Source organism: Cloeon dipterum, chromosome 1 (assembly GCF_949628265.1).
Source record: "Cloeon dipterum chromosome 1, ieCloDipt1.1, whole genome shotgun sequence".
In the NCBI taxonomy this organism is placed as follows: domain Eukaryota; kingdom Metazoa; phylum Arthropoda; class Insecta; order Ephemeroptera; family Baetidae; genus Cloeon; species Cloeon dipterum.
In genome coordinates, this window is record NC_088786.1 from 33,715,537 (window position 1) to 33,741,391 (window position 25,855).

General features: G+C 41.4%; 3 protein-coding genes across 4 annotated transcripts in view; 1 reads left to right on the plus strand and 2 right to left on the minus strand.

The window, feature by feature from the left end:
- The first annotated feature begins 1,401 nt into the window (after positions 1–1,401).
- On the plus strand, positions 1,402–10,555 carry LOC135940738 (uncharacterized). 2 transcript variants are annotated; one of them, XM_065485767.1, is made up of 6 exons: positions 1,402–1,547; positions 8,715–8,738; positions 9,034–9,233; positions 9,283–9,406; positions 9,466–9,630; positions 10,236–10,555. In XM_065485767.1, exons 1-6 carry the CDS (start codon positions 1,499–1,501, stop codon positions 10,529–10,531), a joined length of 858 nt encoding a protein of 285 aa, XP_065341839.1. In that variant the 5' UTR covers positions 1,402–1,498; the 3' UTR covers positions 10,532–10,555. The 2 variants fall into 2 exon arrangements, with proteins under 2 accessions (XP_065341839.1, XP_065341845.1); XM_065485773.1 differs by lacking the exon at positions 10,236–10,555 and adding an exon at positions 9,755–10,138 and having other exon boundaries at positions 1,411–1,547.
- Positions 10,551–12,617, minus strand: LOC135940694 (cyclin-dependent kinase 20-like). Its single transcript, XM_065485696.1, has 5 exons — positions 12,347–12,617; positions 12,095–12,283; positions 11,785–12,027; positions 10,770–10,997; positions 10,551–10,715 (listed from the first exon to the last, which is right to left on the minus strand). The coding sequence occupies exons 1-5, from the start codon at positions 12,530–12,532 to the stop codon at positions 10,551–10,553; spliced, it is 1,011 nt and encodes a 336-aa protein (XP_065341768.1). The 5' UTR covers positions 12,533–12,617.
- Positions 12,618–12,998: 381 nt separating this feature from the next.
- Positions 12,999–25,855, minus strand: part of LOC135947785 (uncharacterized) — a 117,017-nt gene continuing 104,160 nt past the window's right edge. Inside the window, exons 7-10 of the mRNA XM_065496722.1 lie at positions 22,116–22,302; positions 21,209–21,351; positions 15,567–15,698; positions 12,999–13,487 (exon numbers count right to left, since the gene is read on the minus strand). Of these exons, the coding sequence (XP_065352794.1) occupies positions 15,586–15,698; positions 21,209–21,351; positions 22,116–22,302 (443 nt within the window). The 3' untranslated portion in view covers positions 12,999–13,487; positions 15,567–15,585. The remainder of the gene's footprint in view (positions 13,488–15,566; positions 15,699–21,208; positions 21,352–22,115; positions 22,303–25,855) is intronic.

Sequence of the window (25,855 nt, forward strand, 5' to 3'; positions counted from 1 at the left end):
TAATTTTCTTAAATGTTTGTTAAGATTTATTTTGTATCACTATAAAGAAACTCCGCACTGGGTTGATTTTGTTAAACGAACTACGCAATTTATTACAAAAACTTTTCTTTCTATGCGTTGAATCAAGTTGGGCAGAAAATGGGAAAAATCAGTAATGAAAATAATAAAATATCCGCTAGTAAAAATTTATTATCAATTGCAATGGAGTCTTTATTTCGCTTACTTTTTAGACGGAATGGCGCAGGAAAACTGGGGCCCAGTAGCCCTCATTGGAAACGTGTTGTCCAGGGAGTTCAGGGAAACTAAATTCCGGCATTTCGCGAGTATTTGCCTGCCGAGGAAGACCTCGACGTCGGCCAAGTCTCACTGCACGGTGACAAGAGAGGGCTAGACAAGCGCTGGGAATTTTGTCACGCGGGGCCTAGAGCACAGGGGTGTCCCCGGCGCCGACGCCAAAATTACAGGGTGCGAGGGGACATTACATAGGGGTAATATAGCGATTGTGAGCATGATTGAATATATGCCAAATGAAATGGACCTAGCGAAATAAAACTATTTTACCTTTTGGTTTGCACAGTATAATAATGAATCATAATTGATGAGTTGACAAAAAATATTATAAACTGTTGACAAGAAAACTAGTTAACGCATCCTTATCATTGGAAATCAATCAAGCTTACACAAATATTAATTCAAGATTAACGATCGATCAAGTGCGGCCGCACCACCGAAAACGTGACTATCTCAGCGGGCAAGCGAGTCGAACAAGCGAAATTACATAATAATTCCTTCAATCCTGACAACCGCACGTCAGCACCTCTATCAAGCGAGTGTTCCAACACGATCAAACTCGCCAACTTAATTAAAGACTGCGCACACGCGAGCAATTGCTTTTCCAGGAGCAATTTGTTGCTCTGCGAGTTGTGTACCTGCCTGTAAATGTATAAATTTCCTTTGCTCGGAAATCCATTCTTCTGCTCTCAGCGCCGGGAAAATGTCAGAAACAGAGAACCAGCCAGACTGACTTCCTTGTTCTCTCTGAAAGTGAAATGAATATCATTTTGTTTGATGAGGAAAATAGTTTTCTTTGCCCGTACGCGCGCATGATTGATACGTTTGTTCTGTTCGTGAAATTCGCATCCAAAATATAAACTGCACCTTTTCGGTCCAATTATAATAAAGAAAATGCTTGGTTTGTTTTTCAACTCTGCCGCAGCGAAGCGTATATATTTACTCTGTTCAAACACAAGCTCACCCATACGAGAAAGCATTCACAATTTCTGCAAAAGCCCGTCTCCAAGGAGTATGTAGGTTTTGACCTTAGGACTCGTGTTTAATCTCTGTTTACGTAACGCCGACAAAAACCACACAGCGTCAGGCGAGAGCCGCAAGGCAGTGATAATGCAAGACGTACAAGAGAATAAAAACGAATCCTGATTGACCGGTTAAGCATTCTTTCGCTGGCCGTCGAGAGGAGCACAGTACAAAAGATTTAAAAATGAAGCTTCTCGTTGTGCTTTGCGCCGTCCTTGCTGTGACCTCTGCAGGTATGCAATATGTTTCCTACCTACAAAGAACACGTTTTAAGTCTGTAATATGGTCTTTAAATTCAATTTTTGAATTTTGTTGCACTTTTTAAGTTTATCGATTTGTTTTGAACGTTTTATTAGCATCGTTTCTACAAAAAATTGCTAAAATCGTTTGAGAAAACTTGGATTTCGCTTTCTTTGGATTCAGAAATTTTCCTGAATACACCAATCAGACTTAAGAGTTAATTATCATATTTTATAAAACGCAATTATGCGTGCAACTCACTAATTGTAAGCCTACAATCGTCCTTATCAATTTTTACAACTCTTCTCTTGGACTAATTCTCTTTGTTGAACATTTAAAAATATGACACTTTTCTCACCGTTCACCAAAAATTCATCATTTAAAAATTGAGCTTGGTGTTCATAATGATACATCTGATTGACACAACATTACAAATAGTGATATCCGTGGTATACAAATCGAGTAAATAAGTGACAAAATTTGGTCGCTGCAATAGTTACCATTTAACATTGCTTCAGTCTGATAGAATGTTTTAATGAGTTAATTTTTTAAATTTTGATTTAAGGAAAAAGTGGTGCTCGTAACATATCACAAAATTAATTAATTAGTTTCAAACATTTTTTTCAACTTCTTTATAATTGCTTCCAACTCGGTGTGATTCATTCACAGCAATCTTGCAAGTCAGTAACAGTTACATACTGTCGTTAAATGTATCATTATATGAGAACGTGTCGTTTTCATAAAAAGTGCAAATAATGCCACTGCGTGTTTGCGGTCGAGGCGGTTATATAAAAGTGCCGCTTGTTGCTATACATTTACAGTGCGAATCCACCGCCGCCGTCGCCCCCGTCCGCATTAACTGAGCAAACAGAACGATAATTGGCCGACAATAATTAGTGTCGTCGTTTGAAGAAATAAACGTGCCGGCCGGGCGAAATTAAATGTTGTGCCGGCCATAAAGGGAGACGCTCCCGCGCGGCAATAATTACCATTCCTCGGAGAAGAGCGAGTGCGGACGAGAAATGTAATAATTAGCGCCATGACTTATGTAACGCGCTCGTGTAATCTAATAATTCGCTCTCGTCGCTGCGTAAACAACGGTCGTCGGCAATATCTCTGCGAATAACTCATTAAAGCGGGTCGTTCAATTAATATCAAAGTTAGCGCGGAACAAGCAAACGGCCGTCGGATATCGTGCGAGAGCAAGGCAAAATCGCTGCCGGCCGTTTGGGCGGAACCACCCTGCCTGCGACAGCCGCCCCAATTTGCCCCTTTCCCACTCGATCCCGCAGCGTGTACCGAAATTTCTCGTGTGTTTTCTTAGCTTGGCGCACGCCCCACAGTCGCAAGTTTGCTCTGCTCGGAATATGCCACTTGAAAACGTCACCGGAAAAAAATTATATGACTCTCCAGAGAACTTGTGACAAGAGAACTCAATTAAATTGTTTCATTTTGTTCTGCTCTGCCAACTTGCCGTGTTCAGCACCCGCCGTCATTTTTGTTTCGCTCTTCTCTCACTCACTCATTGCGCTTGTTAAAAGTCAGCAAATTCGAATACAAAGTTTCAAACGCCAGCGCATTATTTTTCAACTAAAGATTCGAGGCTCTTGTTTGTTGCGTCAGAGGCTGTTAGTTCGAGCTTTGTTTGCTGATATTGATTGATCGAAATGGTCAAAGCCGCGCACGGCACGCGGTGTCAATTTTGTTAGCGAACGGCGCGTGCAGCGTGATTAAAAAAGTGTATCAAATGTGAAAGCTGCTGACGAATTGTGATGACAGTGTTATCAGATTATATGCGGTATTCTCTGTGTGTGAGCGCAAAGGCTCTTTTGGGAAACAGTTGATGCTTTGAAGGTCATGTTTATAATTTTATTTCAAAACCCACTGGAGCTTAAAGATGGGTTCATGAAAGCCAAATATTTACTCGCCTTTTTTTGTTTATAAGTTCACAGCACTTTTAAAAATATGTTTACTTTTTCGATCTAATTTTGTCGGCAGATTATAATAATTTGTAAAAACTTTTTGGATCAATGGCTTGGAAAAACTAACAAGAGCTGAAAGATTTATACTTGGTTTCTCCTTAAGATAAATTTAATCTACCTTTCAAAGGACTTTTTACGATGCCCTGTTAAAATACTGTTCTTTGAACTTGCCAATTAAAAAACGAGCATGGTAAATTTAATCAGCTTTCCTTCCTAATGAGGAACATGTCTTGAGACTTTGGAAAGTTTGAAGAAGCTCAACAATTTTCACTAAAACTTGTTTAACTTTCCTGGAAAGTTATTTAATTTTATAAAATAAAGTAGCAAAACAATAAAATCAATGAAATACTGTTCAAATTCATGGAAAATTTGTAAATTTAAATAGTTTTTAAAGCATTCCATTTTTATGAACAAAATTCAGGTGACACAATAAACGAAAGCTTCATTTTTTGTTGTCACAGTGTATGCAAAAATTAGAATAAAAATTTTCTGCAGCTCGGCTTAGTACATTTGCTTGCACAGCAGGGTATTTGCTGCTTCAACTCAAGCCGTCATTAATCAAGCATTCCGAGGCTCATTTTTCACAGCGCCGCATTTGCGCCCCCGCGCAGCAACAGATTGTCTCCCGTTAATTGAGTTCTTATCCGCCCACAATGAACACTCGGCTGAAAACGCGCTGCTCTGCGCCGTTGGATAAAATTATGCAACGTGCGATTCGCAATTAGCACTGAGTCGCTTTTTATCGCGCGTTTTTCCGTGCCTGCCTGCTTCGCTCCCCAGCGGCCGGTTATTAGGCCAGCTTGTTGCTTCGCCTGTAATGAATGACTGTCCGTGGCAGAATAATAATTAGCGGTCAGTGTATAGGGAGAACGAAAGGCAGTCTATTTATATTCCTGGATGTGACACATCATCAGCAAAATGCGGTTCAACACGATACACACGCTCTGCTCTCTCTCTCTCTCTGTATGTGCACCGCCGCCGCCCCGACAGCCTCGCCCGATTTTCGCCAGATGAGATTTTTCAAAGGCCTTTTGTATACGCGTGATGGATGCAAATTTGTTTTTCCACCCGGGAAATTTGATAACACTGGTACTGTGCTATAACGAAGAGTTGCCCCGCTCAACCATCACAATTTAAATTTTCCCTAACGGAGATTGGAGAACTTTTCGAAATTTGCATCAATATTTTTTCTGCGATTATAGCAAATTAATACCGTATCAAAAATAAACCAAAATCAATATTTCTAATCCGATAAGGAAATATTCCAGTATGCCCTTTGCAGAAATCATTAAAGTTGCCAACAGGTGGAGCCACCGCGCCTTACTTTCATACTCTCTTTCCGGATGTTATCCTTTGCTTTACATTTCACATATTTAACATTGAAATTTCATATTTTGGTTTACAAGGATTTTATTAGAATTTTGCTATTGGAAAAAGTAATAAAATAAATAGATTCGTTTAACTTTTCATGATTTGGACTAATTTTTTCGATATGACAAAAATAGATCACTTTACCTTGGAAAAAAATAAGATTATATACAGCGAGCGCGCAAACATGGCGTCCGGTGGAGCATGGCGCGAAAAAACGGTCACGAAAAGAAGCAAGTTTTGGTGTTTTGGTCAATATTTTGACATAATTTGCATTACACTTAACTAATTGTGTCTTTTGGATCGTAAAAACAAACTCTTGACACCGGTACGGCAATCCAAAGAGAGCTTTCAGACGCCATCTTGGATCTGCGCAATGGGAACTAATTTCATCGCACATCTGGACCCCGCTGATTGTATATAAAAAATTGTATTTAAATATTATGATGAGCCAAATCCATCAACGAATTATTTTTAATATCCAGCAAAAATACATTTTTTATCAGAAAGATTCGAGGTAACAGTTTAAAAGTAAAGAAAAATGCAAAATACCATTTAAAAGGCGATTAACCGAACTGATTTTGTGTTTCTTTTAAAGAAAATTTGACGTAAATCTTGTTGCAAATGAACAGAATGAAATTTTAAATCCCTATAAAATCAGGGTTAAAAAGGTGATTTTTATTTAAACTTTGATGTTAATGGAGGAGGATTCAAACATAACCGTTTAACAAAAATGACCATAGTTTCACACAGTTCTCTGCAAAGGATTTTTTTATAATTTATGGCACGTTCTAACATGCATGTTAGGGTCAATAGAAGCAGGCTAGCCAGCGTGTGTGTTCGACGGTGGGCGGTTTGTAGCACACTAAAGGGAATCGAGGCGATCATCTATAATGATTTAGGAGCGTCGTGCGCGCGCGAGGCATTAAGGGATTACCGGCAACGCAAGTGGACGGCCTAATCGCAGTCAAAATAAAAAAAATCACCTTTGAAAAGCTATCGCGGGAATTCGGATAGTTGGTCGATTGCGCGTACAAACGTAGGCAGGAAAGGCTCAACTTCTCTGACTGCGCGCGTTAACGTCGCGATGGAGATAATTTTCATCGCATCTCATATCTGGTTCTCCAGATTCGAGCGTCGCTCTTGTCTTCGAGTGGCCAATTTGGAAGTAATTACTTTGAAGTTGATAAACCCGCCTTTTCCACAAAATCAATATTTCATTAGGGGCGCTAGGTAGAGTGCTCGCTCGCAAATGCGCAACGACTTTTTTAACGCAATTTCCGTCGCCGATGAAAAGGGTAAATCAACGGAGAGAAAGAAGTTTTAATCGTTTTAGAACTTTCTTTCTTTCTTTCTTTGGAACTTGGATATTATGGATGGAGGCGCCGAGCTTTGCCTTGCTTGATAAAAAAAGTGATGGGATAATAATTCAGGCCAAATTAGATATGAATAATGGTAGTTTAATTAGCCGCAGGATTTGACAACGGACTCTTCCCCGGAAGAAAGGAAATTTTTTGCGTCAACTTTTAAGATCACAGGATATGAAGTTTGAGAGCAGTAATTACGCTTGTTTCTTGACGCTCAATCTTACTTTGCAACCGCATAGAAGCAAGTTTCAACAATGACCGTTTAGCTGGGAGTTTCTCGGGAAACATTCACTGTTTCTTTGGATGATTTCTTTTTATTTGACGTAGACTGTTTAATTTAAATCAAATAGTATGATAGCTTGATGGTTTTGAAGGTTGGAAACTCTGAAAAAATTAGATAATCTTATTTTCACAGCCTTATAGGTATCGTATTTCTGGGTTACTTGATAGGAGAACCGCTCCGCGTATCTTCCCACCGGTATAAGATAAATTTGTCTAACATTAATTCCTAATTTAAGCCCGCTATGTATACGGACCGAGCACGCTAGAGACGACGGCGTGCTGCAAACGTTGTGCGCTTCCCCCTAGGGTGTCAAAGTGGCGATCATTATTTAGTCAAAATGCAGCCTGGAGTGTGCTTAATTCCCCGCATAATTCCGCCATCGACATTATTCCAAAGGAGCACGCGCAACGTTAATTTGTAGCCTCGGTGGCACCTTTCCTTGCTACCTACACACGCGAGCACGTTACACCTGTACATGCACATCCACATGACACTCGCTGGTGTATATATAAAAGCGGAGGGCTCGTCGGATTAGAAGACGCGCGCGGCGCGCTGAAATGTGCTAATTACAGAGTTATGTTTGCCCGGCTCACGCGCGCGGCGAGAAATGACAAGGAACCTACTCCGCGTCGGGAGGCTTGCTTTCCGAAGATCGAACCGAGCAGTGACTTTCGACGTGACGAGATTCACCCCCGTCAGCGGGGGTGGGTGGGTGGGTATTTATGGGGGGCTGACACGTTGCTTTTGACGAGGAGTGCGCGCAGGTGACGAAATTATTACTTCTTCTCTCCCCCTTGCTGCCGAGAGACACTCGCAAACTTATTCAATTAAATATAATTAGAGTGACGAGTGACGACGCTTCTCTTCTGTGTGTGTGTGTTCCAGCCAAAAGAAGTGTGACTTTCTCGCACAGCCTTTTGAACACCTTGAAAACGATAAACGCATAATTCTACAAAAGAGCTTTGACTGCTCCAGAGGTCGCTAAAATTAGAATGAAATCAGAGAAAAAAAGGTTATCTGAAATTAAATATTTGTCAATTGATAGGGGAGGTAATTGATGCATTTTAAATATGGGTTAGCCTTTAGAATAAAGACTATAAAAGTGGCAAATTCGTAAAAAAAATATTTAACCTCAATTTTTAAACCCAAAAATCATACAAAAAGTGTGCACGTTGTTTTCTTTCAATTTTGTTAAAATTAGAAAATAGATTAAAAAAGTGAAAAGCCAGTTTAATTATTAATTGGTTTGCTGTAAGAGAAATTTCTTACTTTATAATTTTTAATCATTTCATTTTTAACGCAGATATGACAGAAATAAACAAGTAGGTATTTTATTTCAGCTAATTATTGTAAACGATCTTACCAAACACGGTACACTTTTTCCTAAGTGTTGGGGAGTAAAACTTTTACCGTGGCCAGCAGCAGGTTTTCCCGCAGAAACTTTTACCACCATTGACTGATCCATGCACTGCCAATTCCGTTCGAAATTGCTGCGTTTGATGAGAACTAATGTCTTTCTGAAGAGCGGCGGCTCGGGAAAAAAGGGCCGGAGCATAAAGTTTTGCCGCGAAAATCAATCACGGAGCGCGCAGTTTTTGAGAGCAATTGATATCACCGGTGCGCCTCTCCACTCTGCTCTGATTTATATATGTACAGTGATTGGTGTATTTGCCGGGACGGCGTTCGCGAGTTGAGAGATAACAATTTAAAGTTTTCATTCCCATTAGAGAGGAGGCGCTCCCGCAAAACTTTTTGGGATGGAGATTTAATCACCGCACAGCCTCTGCTGTATCTGCTCCGCGTGATATATTATATATCGGATCTGACAAGCTAGAGATTTGGCCGAAGAATGTAAAAATTCGTCCATCTTTTAAGGCTGAAATTTAGTATTACATTCCAATGTGATTAGGATTCGAATAGAATTATTTTTAACGACGAGGAGGATAAATGAAAGCCCTCTCACTACTTGTATTAAGTGGTTTCGAGGAGATGATACTTCTTGCGGAGTGCGCTAGCTCTCTCGACGCCTTTCAAAATTCGGGCGTGCGTGTCGTCGTCCTTTTTGCTCGCGAGCAGCGTGAAGTGCACACTTTCCCACGCGGCAAATGAGAAAAAAGCGGAGAAAAATATTTCCCTAATCGATTTTCTTGTGTGTTGCAGCTGGAATCCACGACGCTTTGGTGGGTGAGTATACGCGTGATGAGCATTATATCTTGCGCCCGGCAACATGCATGATGGATGAGAGGAGCCAGCGGAATGAGAGCGAGAGAGTCGAGGGTGTTGCATACCCACCCCTTGCTTGCTTGCTGCGGGGGCGACAAACACGGGCGTGGGAATGCAATTTGAAGCCACCGACTCGCATTCTTTGCTTTAATTTGGCTAACCTAAACGGACACTGCCGAAAGGAATACTTTCCCTTTGCGGCAGAGTCTGCCCAGAATCTAGATTTATTTTTTCTTTGTGTGTGTCTCTTCAACAGCTAAGTGGTCTCCGACTGTCGCTGACGACAGCCTTTACAGCATTCCGACGACCAAAGGTGGACTGGACAATGACGCCATAAGCTGGGTCCAAGTGCCGGGAGATGCTGGAGATCCGTTCACCATCCACTGCGAGAACGACAACGAGAGGTACTGCGTGTTGTTTGACCTCAACGGATTCATTGCAGGAGAGCAGTACAGCGTAAGTCTTTCCATTAATTCACGGGACAAAACTACATTACAATTTCCAGATCCCCGATGAGGACATTGCCAGTGTGTCTGGAAACTACAGTTACGAAATCGTCCCCTCTTTCCGCCGCACGACCATATTCGGACGCAACGTCTGGACAGGCACTGCATTCTTTGTCAACCCCAGTAATGCATAGTTGATTTAGTTTCAACTGCTTTAAACTAATTCTGGGTTTATCATATAGCCGTGCTTGACAACGGTGGCCGCACTGACTTGTCTGAAGGAACCATCGTTGAGCTGTGGGTGCAGAAAGGAGACAGTTACAAAAATGCAGTGCAGATTCCCCTCGACAGATTTGATCTGGAGGCCAACACCAATTACCTTCTGTGCAACTGCGTGCCTGGCATGGGTGAGTCAATTTTTTTCTATAAATTTCTTTACTTAAATCGGGGCCTCAAGCTGATCGATCAAGCCACACAATAAATTAGCCTTATATACACCGATTGGAATGCATGGGATTTGTTTAATTTCAGGAATTCACTACTACACTGAAATGTATCCCACTGGCTCATGCGATAAATTCGACCCGTGGTTCTTGATGTATACCGGAGATACTTTCGTTGGACTTGGTTTCCAGAGCTTCGGAAAGCCAGTTGTTCGACCTAACATTCGCCACTACAGCGAAAATATTCCGCGCGCCGCAATTAATTATGTTGTGCCGGATGCACCTCAATGTTTCTTGGACTTGTTTGATTTCGATGGTGCAATCTCCCTCCATACTTTCTTCGTCTCCCAGCCTCTCAGTTTCATTACCTGCTAAACACTACCAACAACGATTGATCCATTGAATGTAATTATTGTCAATGTACAGCTCGGTAAAATTTTGCCTTAAATTAAACTGAAATAATGCCCTACTAGCTGCAGTCTTTCATTGATATTTCAAAGCCTATATAATATAATATATAAAATGCTTCTCACATCAGCGGGAGAAGTTAATTTCAAACATTTTTGCAGGATTTCACATGTATACCGCAGTGAGGGTGGACGGCAACTGCAACGACTTTGAGCCGTGGTTCTTGTTGTATGTTGGTGTCGACTTTGTCGGCCTGGGTTTCCAGAGCTTCGGCAGGGCTCAAGTGCGTCCCAACATTCGCCACTACGACGAAAATATTTCGCTCGATGATTTTCTTTTTATTGTGCCAAGCGCACCAAAATGCTTCACTGACCTTTACGCCGGCGATGGAGCGATTTCACTTCGCACCTTCTTTGTTTCTGACCCACTTGCAAACAATTGGTGTCCGGAAATTTAGAGAAAAGAAAGATGATGTTTCAATTAATTTGGATTTTATTAAACTTTTGAAAAAGCAGCCCACTTGAGTCACCAGTGTCGCATTCTTTAGAATTGATTTTTTCTCGGTGCCCATCGAAAGGCTTGGGCATCTCCGGCATGGGACACGGAAGAGGCATGCTAAAGAAATACTTGTGTTCAAGCGCCTGTGAAAATCGGAGTCAATAAAAGTTGTCATTTCTTTTAAAGATTGCACCCACTGCTTTCGCTGAAATTCTTGCATCAGGATTATACACCAGGAATCTCTTTGCCAAATCCAAAGCGGAAGAACTACATCGCGGGATCACCTGTTCGAACGGCACAGCTTTCATAGGCAGGAATGTTATTTTATTGTAGTCTGGAAGCGATTCTAATTGAGACCAATCTTTGGTGCTTGGAGTTCCCATCAGTTTCTGCACAACACACAGCTGTTCGATGTCACTCTCACCCTAAAAGATATACGAGTTTAATATAATTAGTTTCAATTGGAAAATTTGGAAATAATTTGTCTCGTATGAAATTCAAACCATAAAGGATATAATTAACTCTAATGGCTGACTTTGCTGCTTTTCAAAATTGCTTCAAAATAAATTATGGAATTTTGTGCTTGTGAAATCTTTCTAGAAAGTTTTTTTTTCGCAAATGGTGGGGTCTTGCAAGATTTCGTCACTTGTTTCTCTAAAATATAATTGTGTTCGGTGAATTTAAATTTACTGGAGCAGATTGAATTTTGCCGTTCAGTTAAAGCACTGCTGATGAGGTCTGAGAGAGCAAAACAGCAGCTGTCCAAAATGCAAGAAAATGCAAGATTATTTTTTTACTAATCAAACCAATTCGAGCAAAAAACTAATTTAAAAAAAACAAATTGGCTAGCTTGACCGTTTTTTGCGGAACAATTAAAACATTATTATATATTGCAAACGAGATTTTAGTTTTATTGAGATTAAACAAACTTTTAGTTGAATTAGAGTAATAAGAGTAATTTTTCTGCTATAATATGCTTCGTTCAAAGACGAAGTTCCCTAGATATGTTTCTACAGTTAAAACTTTCACAAATGATGCTCTGGAAACTCATCTAACGGTGCAATTTATTAAAAAACAAAGTTAATCAAGATTGAAAAAGCAGAAGTTTCCAAAATATTTTAAGTTTCATTCTTTCGACTTTACTGACAGTAAAATAAAATGTCCTATCTTATAAAAATGAATTAGATCCAACCAAAAATTAGGAAAAAATACCCGGAAGATCGGCGCTTTGGTGATCATTTCTCCAAAAACACAGCCCACGGCCCACAAGTCAACAGCCTCGGTGTACACTTTAGCGCCGTAGAGCAGTTCGGGCGCCCTGTACCACCTGGACGCAACTTGGTGCGAGTACGGCCTCTCCTCGGTGGCCCTTTCGTCAAACATACGCGCCTGGCCGAGATCGGCGATTTTCAAAACGCCTTTGTAGCTGACGAGCAGGTTCGCCGGTTTCAGGTCCTACACACACACACGCGCGCGCTTGCTGCGTGAAAGACAGAACAGAAGTGAAAGGCAAGGATCTTACTCTGTGCATGATATACTGCGCGTGCAGATATTCGACTCCTTGTAGCAGCATTTCCAAGTATCTCTTGATTTGGGCCTCTGTCAAAGGAGCGCGCGCGTCTTTGATCATTTCCGCCAGTCCGGTGGGCATGTACTCGAAAACAAGCACAAAGCAGATGCCCTGCGGCAGCACTTCGAGTAATTTAATCACCTGCCAATCAAACCGGATTAGTGCATCGGCTACACTCTAGATTAATTACCGCGGCAGCCCTACGTGTTTGCACTGCACCTTCTGCAGCAGTTTGATCTCCCTGAGAATCTGGATCGGCACCTGCTCGTCGGGTCGGCGCACGTACAGCTTCTTCAAGGCCACGTCGCGGCCCGTGGGCCTGTGCAATGCCCGCTGCACCACCCCGTGGGCCCCCTCGCCAATGTGGCCCAACACCTTGTACTGCTCCATCCCGGGCTCACCGACGAATCGGCCCTCACATATTGCAAAGCGGACCAGGCTCCAGAAGCGTGGAATTTTTCGTCTTATGTATTTCGGAGTGAGGGAAATTCCGCCTTTTTTCAAACGAAATCGCAGCTTGACTGTCGGAGTTCGCGAGTTTTACTCTCGTGTCGCTCGACGCAAGGGTGAGCGCAGGGGTGTGCACCGGGGTGGAACCCCAGCTGCCACCTAGTTGGAGCACGCCGGACTGCTTTATTGCTGTCGTCACAACCGGCAAAATTTCATGCCTTTATTATGCATGCTTTAGTTAGAATTTGCACTGGTGCTCTTATTTACTTTCTTAACTAATCCTATCATTGTAAAATACCTTTTTGACTTTTCCATATTTTTTTATTCCTCCAACTGAAAATTATAATCGTATATATTATGATAATTAATTTAATATTAAGTCATTTTATGCAATGAAATCAATCAATAGCATTTTATCCATTTTATTGTTTGAAACAACACATTGATATATTTCCCAATCTCTAATATTGTTACAATTTATAATAATCAGGTTAATTAACATAGAAACTCATGCTCACAATTGATCCGTTATTTTACAGACACATATTCACGACGAGAAACCGGCTCAACTTCCACGAGTCTGTTTCGCTCTCACTTCTTCCAAAAAGCACACGACCGTTCCTTAATTGGTTCCGCTGCTTCTTTCAAAAAAACTTTTTTGATATGACTATTGTGAAATATAGTTCTCTTTTTAATCTTGAAACACAGCATCCTCTGCACCAGGTATAAAAACGCACGAGTCCGCGGTGCGCAACACACTTTGGCACGCATGTGTGTTCATAGTTTCTGCTCACTCGAGGCGATCTCGCTGAATTCGCACCCTCTCGTGTTGGGATGAAACAGGTATTAGACTTTTGGTTCGACCTTCTCTAGCGTCGGCCAGGGCTGATCCGATCTGCAATCGAAAACTCTGATTACCCCATTAACCTCGACAAATGATGACGATTGTGCTGACACACGATGTAGACACCGGAAAAATTCGTTTTGAAGTACACATAGTAACGTTTTACGGCCGTGAAAATGCACCAGTGGAGAGAGAGATATAGTAATAAAAAGTTACGCCCCACAAGAGCTGCTTTCACGACAACGACCTCAGTGCGCTGGCAAAATTTTATTTTGTTCAATAAAAAGTTTTTACAATCAAGACTAGAAAACAATAATTTTGCCATAAGCATCTTTGCAGAATAGAAATTTCAAATAGTGATTTTTATCAAACACAAAAGAAGCATGAGACATAATAATATTTATTCTTGTGGTTTGCGACAGCTGAAATTGTTTTTATTGAAATAAAAATAAAAAATCTTGGTTATTATCCAAGCAACACATGAAAGTTTGACAAGCAATCTTGAAAGCAGCTCTTTCGGTGAGTCTGTGATTTCGTACATCAGTCCAGATTTCATCAATTCATAAACGGAATAATACTTTTTATATTGCGGAGAAGTTCGTTTATTACAGACATCTTATCACTCATTGGAATAGCTCTGACTATAAAGTTAAGTAGTTTTCTAGAGTTCAGAAAGTAAGGGAAGGTTTTCTTAGAAAATATAATATGTATGGCATTGTGAAATATCATGCCTTCAAATTAATGTTCCCACCATTCAATTTCCACTTTCCCTTAATTAAAACTTTTTGTTGGTTTAACAAATGTTTTTAATTAAAAATATTTCAATATCGAAATTTACACAGCGCAGAAATGGCAGTATTTGGGCTTGTGGATTCATCAGGTACACATTTGGCTCATATGAATCAGTGTTTTTATCTGCTTTTAAATATATCTCACAATTTTGGCAATTTTGGAATACTTTTTTAACGTATGCATATCAGAGCACAAACGAATATGTGTGATGAAATCCTGTCAACCTTAACACTCGCTCTCCCTGCATACAACCCCCTCTCAAAAAAGCGCACTGGCCCATTTTATCCTTTTTTTTTATTAAAAAAAAAACATATCTCAAAGCGTGAAATTCCTGCTTTCAACATCATGAAATTCCAAAAGTGGAAATGTTCGTTTCATATTCCTCATATTTATGACGGCCGCACTTCCTGCTCAATCAAATATGAGCGGTGGCAAAAAGAGCCGTGAATACATTCGCGTCACTAAATTAGCAGTTCGGTTACTTCCTTCTCTAGTTAAAATAAATTGAATTTGGAATCAAGCAGAGTAACTAATTGAATGAAGGAGGTTCATCATCACGTAGTTGACGATCAGCATTAAGGAAAACAATTTAGAATGAAAGCCACGTCTCAGGCTTTGATATTCAACTGACGCTACGATTGGATGCGTTTCCAGCTTAAGTTAGCAGTGGAAGCTTTGCTAAACTTGATCAAATAGCAAAATCCAAGAATTTATTGAGCGCAATCAAGATTCCGCACGAAGCACTCGATTGTCATATTATCTATTTTACGATGTCGACTGTATCCAGTTAAATTAAACACGCCTCTGTGAATTCATGGCTGCATTTTCCGAACTTTCCATACGCTAAATCGCACGTATATGGGTTCATTTATTAAATTATACTCGAGTGGCTCTCTGTCGAGTGGAAGGCGGCAGCAAAACACAACAAACTCCTTGCGGAGCGAGAAATACGGAAATATTGACTGAACAGCAGCGTGTGCTCTCTCGAATCATTAATCGCGTCAAAGCGCTGCAATCAAGCAAAACTGCGCCTGATTAATCCTTTACAAGTTGAGAGGCGCGGAAGGGAGCTGAGCAAATTAAAATTAAAGCGCACCTTGGCTGCCGCTGCTGCTGCTTATTGCAATGAATTATTATTGTTTGCGATTGCAGCACTCTCTCGCACGAGTAGCGAAATAACCGTTTCCCGTATGCAAATTGCGCACACGCTGCGAGCGCCGGGCGTTCATTATTAATTGCATGCGCGAGGCGGTGCCAGTGCGGCAGCACGAGATTTATACTTTTGAACGCAATTAAGGCGCCGGCCCTTTTATTTATTTGCGCGTCGATCAAAGTTACCTTCGAGTCCCACGAGACGTCACCTGGACTGGCACGTGACCACCAGGTGTGACAGTATGACAAGCACACCGAGCAGCGGGGTCACTGGGGCTTGACCAGACGTTCCGTGCTGCACCGCGGCCGGAAGCTCGCCTGCAAGGAGACGCAAATTATTAATTAATTCATTGCTATCTGATGAATACAATATCAACTAGGAGAATGGATCGGATTGGTATAATGATTTCTGAAAGTTTCGATGCACTTTTTGGTCAAGGAACTAAAATTAAAATTCGTCAGTTCTTAGGATTCTACTGAGTTTTGCACTGAAGTATTAAAAATTCTTATTTTTTCAGAGGAGACACTCGAGGATTCATTCTTACAAGATTTTTTAAAACCTCTGCTCAGCACATCCCGAGGGGTAAGGGCTCACTGGGTGGAACATGGGGCCCGAATGGACGCAGAGGAGCTTGAGCCCAATGTGGCCATCTTTTTGCCTCCTCCCACCGAGGTCTTTTTTAAACTCTAGACATTTTTGTCCCTAAAGCCGCTGGAAAGGTGCAAAACCAGCAAGTGTCGAGTCGGAACTGGTGTGCCTCCCAGCCCGTTTAACTATTTGAGCATTTCAAGTCACTAAACTAACCACCTTTGCCATTTCTGACATTGGGCAGCAAGAAATAGATCCCCGAACTGCTCAAATATCTCCCATTGTTTTGGCACTCCTGAGAATGCCTTAACTATTCGAGCCGACGGGCTTGTTAAAAAAAGGAACTGAAAGATTTTGGATATTCCTCACTAAAATATTGAAATAAATCTAAAAAAGCCAGCTCACAATAGAGTTTGAAAGAACCAGAATATATTTAAAAGATTCCTACAATGTGTAGCGTTGACTATTAGTTAGAATTTTTGTAACTAAATATTTTAATCTGTTACAGCCTATGTAGAAGCTTTAATGAAGTTTGCATATTTTTCCTATTTAATTTTAAAACCCCTAACCTCATATTATGTTATTTTCCTCCGAGAGAAGTTACTTAAAGCCATAACAATTCTAAAGAAACGCAGCGTTTTGATGATGACCGTGGAGCGAATAGGATGAAATAATGAAGTTGGATCGGGAACCACGCTGTAAACGAGGATAAAACAAATTAAATGCATCTTTTGTGTGTGAAATTTTTTCTAAGGTCAAAATCCAGCATCAACGTCAATTTTTCCTCATGAACAATTTTGATATTTAGTCTCTTATTGAGCAAACAAGTTAGAAAAACTGAACAATTGTGCTCATTGCACTCAACAGGTTAATTATGGAATATTTAATAGTTTAGCATTTTAAAAATTGTTTCAATTTTGGCTCTGTACAGCTCTCTGGGTGTATTGATAAAAAATAATGTTAAAATTTGTGCATATATTTTAAATAAGGACATAATACATAAAAAACAATCAAAGGGAATTTATTCTACATGATTTTAAGTCGTGTTTGTTGAAATTGTGATTCAAGCATCAAAACTACTATATAAATAATATTGAAAAAAAAACTTCCTGAGGAAATGAGAGAATATTACTGTGCCTGAGCTTGCATTCATAAAAAAGAACACATTTTTTTAAATAAAAGTGCGCCTTGAGAGCACAGAATAAGCAGAAGAACTTTTATAAGAGCCGGCTAAAAAAAGTCTCCATTAAAGGAAAATCCCCGGAGACATCATTATTTTCTGTAAACTAAAGTTTATCCAGACACAATTCTCAAGCAGAGAGCATAGTTTTACGCAGTCATGCGTATACACGCCTAACAAATCGAGTAGATCTGCTCTCATCACATTTGACTAGTGGAGCAGCATCTGGCATTGGATTCGTCACTGCCGAGTTTCCTTTGCATTTGCATATAAGAGATTGGATTGCAATATGCAACACAGCCGGCGAGATATCAATTGGAGAGACTTCGGGATTGCATCTGCACGGTGTGCGCGTTTTATCTGAATGGCATCATACTTGAAGGCCAATAGCGCCAGACACAAATACCCACTCGGCTGTCGTTGCAGCGCACAGATAAAATTTGACGTCTGGAATTTGCATTTTGCGAGTTTAATAATCCAATCCAGCACCGCTGCGACTTGGAGCAGGAAAAATGTAGGTTGCAATCCAACGTTCCACGGCATACCGCAGCACTTTTGTGATGCGCAAATGGGAAAATAGAAGAAGAAAATAATTGTATAGGTTTTCAAAGATTTGCTTATTTCGCTCAGCTCTAAATGGCTTCGGTCTATGCCACAATGTGCGGCGAATTTAATGCAGTCTATGAAATTGGATCAATGATTGCATGACCTTGAAAGGACTCAATGTTTCTTAGATTTATTTATAAGAAGTGGCCAGCCCGTTGGCTCGCATTGACCAGCCCGTTGGCTCGCATTGTTAAGGCACTCTCAGGAGTGTCAAAGCAATGTGAGGTATTTGAGCAGTTCGGAGATCTAATACTGGCTACCCAATGTCAGAGATGGCAAAAAGTGGTTAGTTTAGTGACTCGAATTGCTCAAATTGCTCGACGGGCTGGGAGGCGCACCGGCGCCGACTCGCTACTTGCTGGTTTGCACCGTTCCAGCATGCGTGATTTGGCTTCACGGGACAAATGTCTAGCGTTTCAATGCAGTCCTCGGTGCAGAGGCAAGTGGCCCTTCAGTGGGCTGGGTCCCTGTGCGGCCTGGTGCGCCCATGTTATCCGTTCGCGGTGTTATTGGGACCCGGGTTTCAGCATTCGTGCTAGTGCAGTGCGCGCCCTTCCCGGTCCTCGGACGGACAAGGATAAAAAGAGCAAAAAAAAAAAAGTGCACAAGAGAAATGAATCATTTTAAAACTACTGGAATGATCTTGAGGTGAGAGTACAACGACTAAAATTTTGATTTTTTTTTAGATTGAAACTTCAGAACAGAGTGTGTTTAAAAAGGTTAACAGTCTTACATACGCAGTTATTTCCCAAAAAATATACTCTCAAGGGGAGATCTAATTCAACTGAATTTAAAAAAATTTTTAAGTGGTACAAAGAGTAGGGCCATTATTTAAGTAATTTGTGTGTAGTAAATAAAAAATAAATATTTAAAAAGCCTGATTCAAATGGAAATTTTGCAAAAGTGAATTGAAAAACTTCACTCGGTAGAATAAAGACCATAATATGGAATATTAATTAAATTCTTATAATTTACAAATCCTTGCCAACTTTATCAACCAAACACCAAAAAATCCTTCTTTAATATTTAATTTTGATTCTTTAAAGAGAATACGATTTTGATAGAAAATTTATTAAAAGGGGGAGAACTGAGTGAGTGAGCTCATGAGTTTCAGAATTCGCCGAGCGCATATCTCGCAAGACAAGTAGTGGAAAATTGAAAATAACTCGTCGTCTCGTGGCAGACAGACCGAAATATTCACAGAGGAGAAGAGCCGAGCGAGACTTGTGTCAAACGACCGTAAAGTTTCATTATTTTTAATTAAAAATATAACGTGCTTTGCCTTGCTTCAAGAAATAGGGCGAGATGAGGTATGCTGAGCCTGTCAGTGTCTTTACGAGCTTCACCTCGCCTTGTCAGCGAAAATTCTTTCTTTTAATTTTCGGAAACTTCTTCACTCTCCCGTTAAATCGTCGTTTTGTGCGGATAATTGCGGATTCCATCCTGCAGGTCGCTTTGATCACTACTGCTATTAATATCTTCTTTTCAAAAGGGTGAAATTGGGAGAAAAGAGAACTCTTTATTAATTCCTCTCTTGGTTAAATTTAAGAAAGATGATGGAGATTTTCCTTTAGAATAAAATACATATATGAGAGCTATTCGAAAACACTCTGGATTGTTTCTAAGGCGCAGCATCTGCGCGGGAGGAAAGGCGAAAAGGAGCACATAATCTAGGCGGATTGTTCGAATGTTGAACTGGAAACCGCGGAGAGAAAGAGGCGGCGAGAGCAACGAGATTACGAGCGCAGTAAAGTTGCTTTCGATGAGAACATGTACAACACGCTGCACGCAAGCGAAATAAGAAGCCAGCCTTTGCCTCGGAATAAATTTAATCCATCAAGCCGGGATGTCAGCCGAGCATGATCCTTTTACAAGCAGCGAGAGGGTAAATAATGCGTCTTTCTCTCGGCGGGGCCATCGTAAATACATCCATCTGACAAGCAATCTCCAAAGTCCACGGCGAGACCAAATTTTGTCCTGCGGCTCACGGTGCTTGAAATATTGCACGATTATCGTTGGCAAATATAGAAAAAGAAGAGCAAATGTTTGGCCCGGCTTATTTCGGCGGGTGTGCGCGCGTCCAAGAGCCGGGAAAGGCACTTTGTCTGCGTCAATTGGAGATAAATTGCTCGGAAATGCTTAAATTTGGCTGCTGCGAGGAGGAACAAAAAGCGCCGCTGGCATATTTCAGCAGCAGAGCGCAATTTTGCTAAAAATGCGCGGCCGCGCGTTTTTTGCTCGGCAGCTCTCTCCGCGATACAAACGCGCGGCCGCATATTTCGTTTCCACGCTGCATCCTTTTTTTGCGCGGAAGAAAGTTGAAAAATAACGTACGGTCCCGAGGAGAGCGCGCGCGGAGCCCCAAACGTCTCTCCCCTTTAACACCGTACGTATAAACCAGAATCAATATATCACCATCACGGCGCATTAACAATTCAAGAGTATTTGCCTCTAGCCCATATTTTTATATTTGTTTCGAAACAAAAGAGCGCGCGCGCTTCGTAATGATGATCCATGCTTTATAAATGAGATTATGATTTAAAAAGGCTGCCAGCGGTGGCTGGATTAGGACGGCGCTGAATTTTTGATGAGCCCGCCCAGCAGCGGTTTAAAAATGTAACCTTGCCACGCTCGTGCTCGATACAGCTTACGTGTCGATCAGAATTTATGGTCTCCTCGTGTCACAAAACTCAGTGTTTCAATTTTAATCGTGTTGCATTAATCCTGATAAATTCATTAATTATTTTATCGTTTAATAGAAAATACTCTGACCAGGAGTAGATTGAAATCCACCAAAAAACTGGAATTATTCCAACTAAGATTTTAATTATTCACTTGTAAATTTAAGTTAACGTGAGTTGATTTTGAGTAAATTTTTGTTGTGCTTTAGAATTGATGCTTTTTTATAAATTGAATATAAAGAAAAAATAGCCTAGTTTTTTATGCAAATGTTTAGGGATTGGCGATTGAATTCTAAATAAAATTTGAATCATATTTCTGACTGATTTCTAATTACTGAAATCAAGGATGAGTTTATCTCCTTACTTATTTTTGGATGTTTATGATTTATGCTAGTGCTCGTACGTTTTTTATTTCTGGCATTGCTGCTGGTCCCAGAGGAAAAATACTGAATTGATTGCCACAGCCTCCACAGCAAAAAGAAGTAGTAGTACTACTTTAATATTGTTCCTTAACAGGGAAATTTTATTTGTTTATGAAGATCTTCAAATTAAACTGTATTAAAACTCGACAGAAATCTATATATTGCTTTTCTATCTGCAAAAATGTGTTATTAACTCAAGTTTCCGACGCTGACCACACATTTTTAGCGCAAAACGCGAATTGTTTTCCGATCCATTCTGCGGCGCGCCCAGACCGATATTTATCGGCGTGCTGCCTGGGCGGAGGTGGTCCGTAAATTGTGCCACTCACGTGACGGACAGGCTGACTCACCATTCAAGATGTGCACGGTGACCGTCGCCTCGGCGATGTCAGCGACGACGCAAGTGTAATTGCCAGAGTCCTGCTTGCGGGCCCGCTGCAGCGTCAGCACCGTTCGCACAGTGTCCTTGCCCACCAGAGTGCCAGAGGTGACACTGCGAATTAGTGGCTTTACTATATATACTCACGTCAACACACACACACACACACATACACACACCGAAGCGTCTTTCACACTATCACAAACACACCTCCAACCCGCCTTGATCGAATCAGGCCTCGATTAGTGGTCTGATTGGCTCTACTCTGTCAATTGGATCAAACCGGAGTTGCATGCAACTGACACACGAATATATCTAGCAAAATCAATATGGTGCGTACGTTAAATGACAATTTTTCATATTAAAACACCATGATCGTAAATGTAAACATTGCTCCAAAATTTATTTATTTTAATATTTTAAATTGTGGTTAATTTGGTCAACAACTCTGTGTGTTTTTTCGAAAAGTTACATTTATTACAGCACTTTATATAAGCAACCATATCTGAAATCATGCAATTTCTTTCCAAATGTGTTTGAAGCACACCACCCACATTACAAAGCAAAATTGTCTTCAGGAATTTCCGCAGTTTTTTATTACTAATGTTGGTCTGAAGGTCTTCAGCTTGATCACGGTTTACTTGATAGCTCAAATAATTTTATTTTGGTCCTCACATTCCATAAATAATTATTTTTCTTTGATAGTTGTGAAGTATTTGATGACTACGTAAAGAGACAATCCAATTACGTCCCGCAAGCTACGATTGAAGTCAAGCATCACATGCAGTGTCAATTCCGCCAATTAGCCGTAAACCCTAATTGGCTGTTTTGCATGCAGAATATTCCCAGAGATGGAATAATTGTCGCTCGTGTTTTACCTGAGATCTGGGCGTGAATGGTTTTTCGCCACTGCGGCAAGGGACACGCCAGCCTGCCTCCACTCAACCGTCGATGGCGACTCTTGCACCCTCGAGGCTTCGCACAGCAATTCCACCCTGCTGCCTACCTTGTAGTAACGATCCCACACGGCGTGCCCGTGCTCGTCCAGGATGTGCAGTTCCGGAGCTGGAAATACGCAATCCCAATTTAATCAAGTCCGGCTCGGAATTTAATTTGGAATTTGCATCTGCTTTGGCGTAAGCAGCCGCAGCCGGTCGAAAATTTCCGCTCTCCAGCACAGCTATCAATATGTAGATTCTGGCCGTGCTCGCGATCGGAGCAAAAGGCCGGGCGGAGGAGAATTGCAAAGTTTTAAAAGTTGAAAAGGGCCATAAAGGAGCAGTAAAACTCGTTGGAGACACGATGCCGCGAATAAATAATTGGAAATTTACTGCCCCTGCTGTGGCGACCACCGTGTGCACGGGTAAAAATAAAGCAAGAGGCGGAAATCAATGAGAGCAGACAGCAGAGCAGTAAATTTCAGAGTTTCATTGCAATCGAAAGGGAAACACACGCGTCGATCGCGCAGTGGGAAGAAGCAATAACTGGGAATGACACTGTAATTGTGCCGTGATAAATCGGCGGAAAAATATTCACTGCTGTTCTTTATTGCAAATTCATGACTGCTGCCGTGTATGTGGCAATGTAACACATGTGCTTATTGTATGCGATGCGGTGATAATATGCTTGTAGGTGAAATAAAAGTAGCCTGTAATCTTGCTGCATTACTGCAGCCGGAAAGAAGACGCAAAGCGAGAAAGTCGGAGCGAAATTATGCCGCTTTTAAATTGCTCTTTATAAAGATACGCGGCGTTTGTTATGCACGAGCAAAGTTTCTTTTTCACTGCTTCCGGAGCTCAAGTTGTCATAAATAAACGATTCAATCGTTCTTTTCCAGGAACTCTTCTTTGAGAATCATCTATTCTCATGCAAAGAGACAGCTTCTCAGCATTTGTATTATGAAATTAAAATTTATTTCAATTTAAGCAAACACGAAGGAGTTTTTAAATTTCATTTTCTAAAGACTAGATTAAAATCCGATTGTACGCGTGAACGCTGTCGTCGAATTAAAAATTGCTCGCGGTTGCGGCGGAGCACACTAATAAGGAGTGCGTCACGTTCTCGCTGCTCTATAAATCAGGATTGCTTTAATATTGCTCGCTGAAATCCCTTCGCCGCCGCGATACGTGAGCGAACGTGGCTAATAAAGGAAGTGCAGACGAACACACACACACAAACTCGGGTATGGATATTCGATATTCACCCCGCCACTTGTCGCGGGTGCAGCTGCCAACGCTGATCTACAGCCTGAACATGAATGAAATATCGAGTGTTGCCGGCAAGCTTTGGTGACAAGTCAAAAATTCCGTCCGCGCAATTTCAGCAAAATGCAGGGAAATTTGAGCTGCATAGTGTTCGATAAAAGGAGGCTGCTTTTGATGGCGGGCGGTCTCGGCGTGCATATTTTACGACTTGATGGACAGTGTTGCGATCATTAGTCTGGTGTCAGCATCATAAATCAACCATCTCCGGCAACAACAGCCCAAAGTGTACTGATCAATCAGACCCGCTCAATATTGAAGAGCGCTCGCTCTTTGTGAGCGGACTGAAGAGAGCCACTTTGCACGCTGCTATGGAGCTAATTCTCGCAAATTAACCCGCCGACTGACGGTTAATAATGCTCAAGAGTGTAATGGGTCAAAATTGAAGCATTTCGAGCATGAAAGTTTAGCCACTTCAGCCGAAACTTTGCACTGTCATATCGTGTTGCTCTAGGCAACAATTCAGTGGGCGGTCCATTGTCGAAAGCTGATTTGATCAGTCGATTTAGACGATGTTGAGTTAAGAGAAATCAATCCCAAAAGGTAGTATTTATGGTGTTCTAGTCTTAATTAAAACTGTAAAATTTGAACAATTTTAATGAAAAAATATCAACTATCCTTAAATTTATTTATTCAGAAAATTTCGTATTCATTCATTCATCGAAGGTGAGCCCCCGCAGCGTCTATCTCAGTGGAGGGATATATTTAAATGTGAGTCAAAAATATTCCTAAAATCTGTAGATATTGATTGATATTTTTGTTAAGGATTGCGCTTGGCGAAAGACACATTTATTTAGACTTCACCCACCAGCAAAGCGAGTTCTTGTCATGAAATACGTTTTTTAACTGTAAATTTAATGTTTCACCTTGTATATTTGTTACTGTATGCATTAATTAAGTTAATTTTTAATTCAAGAAATAGGTCTGCAGTTGATAGTCAAAACTAGCAGGCACAAATAAATGTTTTCATCAAATAAATACGAAGACAACTATTTTGAACAAGGAATATCCGATTTTATCTTTTTCTATAAATTTTTTAATGTGGATTAATGAAATGTTATCATAACCAGTTTGGGTATTTCTTAAAACTAATTCCAGATTTCAAACACAATTATCTTTTACTTGCAATCTATGATACAATATCAGAAATTCTAGGGTGTAGCATACTGGACACAACGGTTCTAGTTAGATCACCGAAGTTAAGCAGCATGCGTGTAGTCGGTAGATGGATGGGTGGACCACCTGGAAAGCCTCCCTGCCGGCTATACATATAGCTCTAGGCCAACTTGCTACTTGCTGGTTTGCACCTTTCCAGCATGCGTGATTTGGCATCACGGGACGAATGTCCAGCGTTTCAAAAAAAGTCCTCGGTGCGGAGGCAAGCGGCCCTTCAGTGAGTTGTGTCCCTGTGGAGCGTCCATGTTATCCGTTCGCGGGACCCGGGTTTCAGCATTCATATGTGCGCGCCCTTCTCTGTTCTTAGCAAAAAATAGTATTATGTGACCACAGATAAAATTGCATAAAAGTATAGTGTCCACAGAAATCAAGAGTACACATTTGATCCGTCGGAGGAAGAGGGAGAAAAGACGGTTAATAAATATTTACTGAAGCAGCAGAAGGTAATCTGCTGGGGACAGCGGCGCCGATCCGATTTCCAATAATGAGAGCAGACTGTTTGTCGTCGACGCAAACTGTTGCCTCTGATGGCACATATTTCCTAAACGATCTCGCGAAATCTGATTGGCCACGACGAGCACACGCAAGATATATATATTTAATCCTACGAGCCAGAATGAATGGCCGGACCAAAAAGATCCCAGGGGCGGTCGGTCGGCAACTGCTTATGGATCTGGAGCAATCAGCCCGCCACGGCCATAAATCCAGCAGAAACAAGCAGAGCAGACGTCTTTCCGCAGTGCCTGCATTATTCTTCGGTCGGCGGCGGCCGGCTCACTTGCTTTCCAATAAGCGGGCCGGCGGAGAAAAAGGTTGGCGAGTGCGCGGGGCCAAAAAATGCGCCCGGTCCTAGGCAAACACGAGCTGCTCCGTTCTCTAATTAAACGCGGGGGGCGCAAAAAGCCGCGGAAAGTTTGTCTGCGGCTCGCACGCACGCGTTATTGCCAGGTCGGGCAACAACAAAAAAACGCGGCGGCGGCGGAGCAAGATGAGGCCGTGGGAGAGCGAATTTCCTGTCTGTGTCTTTCCTGACGACGACGTCTACCCGCTGCACTCTCTCTTCCTTCTTCCTGCCCAGCAGCAGCAGCAGCAGCAGCATTAAGCAAAGTTCGTGCCACTTTGTTTGTGCACCAGATACGTATAAAAATAAATAAACGCGCGCGTGACTGGCCAAGGAGTGA